Source organism: Colobus angolensis, unplaced genomic scaffold (genome assembly GCF_000951035.1).
Source record: "Colobus angolensis palliatus isolate OR3802 unplaced genomic scaffold, Cang.pa_1.0 Scaffold39, whole genome shotgun sequence".
Lineage (NCBI taxonomy): Eukaryota > Metazoa > Chordata > Mammalia > Primates > Cercopithecidae > Colobus > Colobus angolensis.
Genome location: NW_012117265.1, coordinates 3427329 through 3433245, shown reverse-complemented (window position 1 = coordinate 3433245; position 5917 = coordinate 3427329). Strand labels below are relative to the sequence as shown.

At 50.8% G+C, this 5917-nt stretch overlaps 1 protein-coding gene across 1 annotated transcript in view; it reads left to right on the top strand.

The window, feature by feature from the left end:
* RDH8 (retinol dehydrogenase 8 (all-trans)) overlaps window positions 1-4605 on the top strand; it is a 9470-nt gene extending 4865 nt beyond the window's left edge. The window contains exons 2-6 of the mRNA XM_011954880.1: window positions 164-322; window positions 1844-2023; window positions 3041-3134; window positions 3588-3771; window positions 3867-4605. Of these exons, the coding sequence (XP_011810270.1) occupies window positions 164-322; window positions 1844-2023; window positions 3041-3134; window positions 3588-3771; window positions 3867-4082 (833 nt within the window). The 3' untranslated portion in view covers window positions 4083-4605. The remainder of the gene's footprint in view (window positions 1-163; window positions 323-1843; window positions 2024-3040; window positions 3135-3587; window positions 3772-3866) is intronic.
* The last annotated feature ends 1312 nt before the right edge of the window (window positions 4606-5917 follow it).

Below are 5917 nucleotides of genomic sequence, written 5' to 3'. Positions count from 1 at the left end.
CGTGATCCGCCCATCTCGGCCTCCCAAAGTGCTGGGATTACAGGCTTGAGCCACCGCGCCCGGCCTCTCTCTGTGACTTCTAATGCAAGATCACAGAAACGTGGAGCCCACACCACGGGGAAAGGAACTCAGCGCCTGTCCCTGCTCTACTCTCTGCCCCCAGTGGTGGCCACCATGAGGGACCTGGGGAAGAAGGAGACACTGGAAGCAGCTGCTGGGGAGGCTTTGGGGCAGACCCTCACCGTGGCCCAGCTGGACGTTTGCAGTGACGAGTCGGTGGCTCAGTGTCTCAGCTGTATCCAGGGAGAAGTGGACGTGCTGGGTGAGACTTCGCAGGCCCTGATTCACTAAGCCCCGTCCTGGTCTGAGTATAGACCCTCAATACGGCAAGGTCTGAGCACCAGCTCTCTGGCTTCTTCAGCAATCTCTGAGCCTGGACAGAAGGGGTAGACCAGTTGGCCAACAGGGGTAGACCAGTTGATCCTACCAATTGATTTATTAAGGGCTGGGTGCTGTGGCTCATACCTGTAATCCTAGCACTTTGGGAGGCTGAGACAGGAGGATTGCTTGAGCCCAGGAGCTCGAGACCAGTGAAATAGTGAGACTTTGACTCTACAAAAAAAAATTAAGAATTAGCCAGGTATAGTGGTGCATGCCTAATCCCAGCTACTCAGGAGGCCAAGGTGGGAGGATCACTAGAGCCCAGGGGTTTGAGGCTGCAGTGAGTTATGATAGAGCCAGTCTGGGAGACAGAGCAAGACCTTGTCTCAAAAATCAATTTTTTTTTTTTTTCTTGAGATGGATTCTTGCTCTGCGCCCAGGCTGGAGTGTGGTGGCGTGATCTCGGCTCACTGCAACCTCCACCCCCCAGGTTCAAGCAATTCTCCTGCCTCGCCTCCTGAGTAGCTGGGATTACATGTGCCTGTCACCATGCCCAGCTAATTTTTGTATTTTTCGTAGAGGCGAGGTTTCACCATGTTGGCCAGGCTGGTCTCAAACTCCTGACCTGAAGTGATCCGCCCACCTCGGCCTCCCAGAGTGCTGGAATTACAGGTGTGCACCACCGCACCTGGCCAAAAATCTTTTTTTTTGAGATGGAATTTAACTCTTGCTGCCTAGGCTAGAGTGCAATGGCGCAATCTCGGCTCACTGCAGCCTCCACCTCCCGGGTTCAAGTGATTCTCCTGCCTCAGCCTCCCAAGTAGCTGGGATTACAGGCATGCGCCACCACACCCGGCTAATTTTGTATTTTTAGTAGAGGAGATGGGGTTTCCCCATGTTCGTCAGGCTGGTCTCAAAGGCTGACCTCAGGTGATCCACTCGTCTTGGCCTCCCAAAGTGCTGGGGTTACAGGCATGAGCCACCATGCCTGGCCCAAAAATCAATTTTTTTAAAATAAAAATATTAGAGACACTAGTAACAATCTGAGGCCTGGGGGTGGGGCAGATTTTATGGAATGGAAATTCTCATATATGGAGAAAGTCATATGTGGTTGGGAAAATTACTTGGATGAGTCACTTGGGGAAGACAGCATGATGCAGAAATAAGTCATAAGGTCCCCAACCTTCGCAGGAAGCTGGGTGTCACTGTCTTGATGCAATTTGGGGTCAGAATTGAATTGCTCATGGATTAAGGGGGCCACTTCCTCCCGCTCAGGGCTGAGGATACCCTATGACAAATGTTAAACTGTGTTTAAAGATCACCAAGATTTCATATTTGTCCACCCAAGATACCCTGGACTGGCCTTGGACTTGGAGTACGGGGTGGGGTGATTCAGGGGGTGTTGGAAGTCATGCTAGAAGGGTAAGGAACTTTAAGGTAACCTTAGTACCTCTTCTCTTAGTGAATAATGCTGGAATGGGTCTGGTGGGGCCCCTGGAGGGGCTCAGCCTTGCTGCCATGCAGAATGTCTTTGACACCAACTTTTTTGGAGCTGTCCGTCTCGTCAAAGCTGTGCTTCCAGGCATGAAGAGGAGGTGGCAGGGCCACATCGTGGTGATCAGCAGTGTCATGGGGCTGCAGGGTGAGCTGTGGGGACCCACCCCTGGAAATCCCATCAGCGTCTGATCCTCCCCAGACTGGGAGGATGGCGAATGGGTTTTAGATCATATTCTAAATTAGCGTGGAGCCCAGGCTTGGTGATTCATGCCTGTAATCCTAGCACTTTGGGAGGCTGAGACGGGTGGATTGCCTGAGCTCAGGAGTTCAAGACCACCAGTTAGAACAGGTGAAAGCCCGTTCTTACTAAACTACAAAAAAAAAAGTCAGCTGCGCATGGTAGCATGTGCCTGTAATCCCAGCTACTCAGGAGGCTGAGGCAGGAGATTCGTTTGACCTCAGGAGGCAGAGGTTACACTCCAGCCTAGACAACAGAGTGAGACTCCGTCTCCCCTCAACAACAACAACAACAAAATAAATTAAATTTAAAAATCAGCCAAGCATCGTGGTGTGTGCCTATAGTCCCAGCTACTCAAGAGGCTGAAGTGAGAGGATCGCTTAAGCCCAGGAGTTCAAGGCTGCAGTGAGCCGTGATTGCACTACTGCACCCCAGACTGCAGGACAGAGCAACACCCTATCAAAAAAGAAAAAGAAAGAGAGAGAGAGAGAGAGAAGGAAGGAAGGAAGGAAGGAAGGAAGGAAGGAAGGAAGGAAGGAAGGAAAGAAAGGGAGGGAAGGAGAAAAGGAGGGAGGGAGGGAGGAAGAAAGGGAGGGAGGGAGAGAGACAAGGGCCCTAATGAAGAGAAAAATGAAGAGGATCCCCAAGTGGCCCCAAAGGTTTAGAGAATGGAGGGAAATAGGGGAGTTTCCTGGGACCAGGTGGAGCTGGGAGGAGGTGGCACCCATCACCCGAGAACAACTTCGTTCTGACCCCATATGACCCCATCACACAATGCCATACCCCCCATCATCTTGGCACCATGTATCTGCTCTGTCTGGTCTCCACATCCTCTTTGCTCTGTCTCCCAAAGACTCCATCACCCTGGAACCCACAAAGCCCACCTCCCAGACCCCCAAAGAGCTCTCCTTCTGACCCTCACAGGTGTCATCTTCAACGATGTCTATGCAGCCTCCAAGTTCGCCCTGGAGGGATTCTTCGAAAGCCTGGCTATCCAGTTGCTGCAGTTCAACATCTTGTGAGGCGGGCACGTGGGCAGAGGGGGTTTGGAGGCAGTGCTGGGGAGGTGGGATTGAAAGGGGGAGAGGAGAGATGAAGACAATGAAGCTGGGTGCAGCGGCTCACACCTGTAATTCCAGCGTTTTGAGAGGCTGAAAGGGGAGGATCGCTTGAGGTCAGGAGTTTGAGACCAGCCTGGGCAACATAGCGAGACCCCCATCTCAACCCAAAATGTAAAAATTAGCCAAGGGTGGTGGTGTGTGTGCCTGCAGACCCAGCTACTCAGGAGGCTGAGGTAGAGGATTGCTTGAACCCAGGAGTTGGAGGTTGTGGTGAGCTATGATCATACCACTGCACTCCAGCCTGGGCAACAGAGTGAGACCCTGTATCTTAAAATAAATAAATAAATGGACAAAATAGGTCAGGGAGTGGTTGGGGCATCAGACTGACACTACCCCTGCCCGGTCACCAGCATCTCCCTGGTGGAACCAGGCCCCGTGGTTACCGAGTTTGAGGGGAAGCTTCTGACGCAGGTTTCTACAGCTGAGTTCCCAGGCACTGACCCTGACACCCTGCACTACTTCCGGGACCTCTATCTCCCAGCCTCCAGGGAGCTGTTTCGCTCCGTGGGACAGAGCCCACAGGACGTGGTTCAGGTGAGTGAAGGGCCCAGAGCCCCAAGCGGTGGCTCAGGTATGTTGTGGGGTGAAGCCCTCCCTGAGTCCCAGCGCTCAGGCGCTCCACTCTGCAGGCCATTGTGAATGTCATCAGTTCGGCTCGGCCACCCCTGCGCCGACAGACCAACGTCCGCTACTCCCCACTGACCATGCTCAAAACCGTGGACTCCTCTGGCAGCCTGTATGTGCGAACCACCCACCGCCTCCTCTTCCGCTGTCCACGCCTCCTCAGCCTTGGCCTTCAATGTCTGTCCTGCGGCTGCCTCCCAACCCGAGTGCGGCCAAGGTGAGCAGAACGGAGCTCACGATCCCCATCCCTGAACAACCAGACCTCTTCATTCCACATCTAATTCAAAGGATGAAAAGAGGCTTCATTCATTCATTCTGCAAACTCCCCCTCCCCTGCTCTGTGCCTGGACAAGGCTAGAATCCCAGAAGGGCCTCAATTTTCAGGCACAGACTCCTCTGCGGTCACAGCTGGAGCAGAGAGAGGGACCCTGGGAACTTGGCCTGGGGAGCCCAGAGCAGGAAGCTGCAGCTGTCTCTGGGAAAGCAAGGGAGGCTTCCTGGAGGAAGGGGCATTGTTATGAGCCTTGAAGGATGAGACAGACCCTGCCACATTCAACCTCGTGACTTCATGATCCTGGGCCTGAGAATACAAGAATAATTCATAACCCACCCCGCACCCCCATGCAGACACCAGAGCTCTGTGGACCAAGGGGACATTCCTGGTCACACACCCCATCAACAAAATGTATTTGAGCACACACCAGCAATGTATGTATATTTTTTCCATTAAATATATATTTATAACCACAAGTTGTAGTTACATTTACTATTTAATAAAGCTCAATTTCTTAAAATTAAATAAAAACTTAAAAAGACAGTTGAACTACTGGCTCCAAAGAGAGAGAGAGAGCAAGAGAGAGAAAGCAAGCAAGCAAGCCAAGCATGGTGCATCACGCCTGTAATCCCAGCACTTTGGGAGGCCGAGGCAGGTGGATCACTTGAAGTCAGGAGTTCGAGATCAGTCTGGCCAACGTAGTGAAACCCTCTCTCTACTAAAAATACAAAAATTAGCTGGGCGTGGTGGTGGGCGCCTGTAATCCCAGCTACTTGGGAAGCTGAGGCATGAGAATCACTTGAACCCAGGAGATGGAGGTTTCAGTGAGGCCAAGATGGCGCCACCGCACTCCAGCCTGGGCAACAGAGTGAGACTCTGTCTCAAAAAAATACAAAAACAAAAACTCACAAATGGATAAGCAGACTTTTGTGTATCCTTAAAAAGGAAGGAAATTCTGACATGTGGGTAAATACTGAGAACACCACGCTGAGTGAAATAAACCAGATAGAACATTCCACTTATCTGAGATGCCTAAAGTAATCAAATTCATAGAGATAGAAAGTCACATAGTGGGTGCCAGGGGCTGAGGACTCCTCTGTGGTCACAGCGGAGCAGAGAGAGGGACCCTGGGAACTTGGCCTGGGGAGCCCAGAGCAGGAAGCCGCAGCTGTCTCTGGGAAAGCAAGGAAGGCTTCCTGGAGGAAGGGGCATTGTTATGAGCCTTGAAGGATGAGACAGACTCTGCTACATTCAACCTCGTGACTTCATGATCCTGGGCCTGAGAATACAGGAATAATTAATAACCCACCCTGCACCCCCATGCATACACCAGAGCTCTGTGGACCAAGGGGACATTTTGAATATATACTTTTAAAAACTGAATATATACTTTTTTTAATAGTATATACTGAATATATGCTTTTTAAAAATACTTTCAAAAAAGTTTTTTAAATAGTATATACTGAATATATACTTCTAAAAAAATACTTTTAAAACCTGAATATATACTTTTTAAAAAACTTTTTCACTAAAAGCAGCATACTATATAAATAAATGTGAACTTCAGTTGTTTCCTTGAATTATGTATACCTTGGAGGATTTTCTTTTTTGAGACAGGGTCTCGCTCTGTCGCCCAGGCTGGAGTGCAGTGGCGCAGTCTCAGCTCACTGCAACCTCTGCCTCCCGGGTTCAAGCGATTCTCCTACCTCAGCCTCCTGAGTAGCTGGGACTACAGACGCCCGCCACCTCGCCCGGCTAGTTTTTTGTATTTTTAGTAGAGAC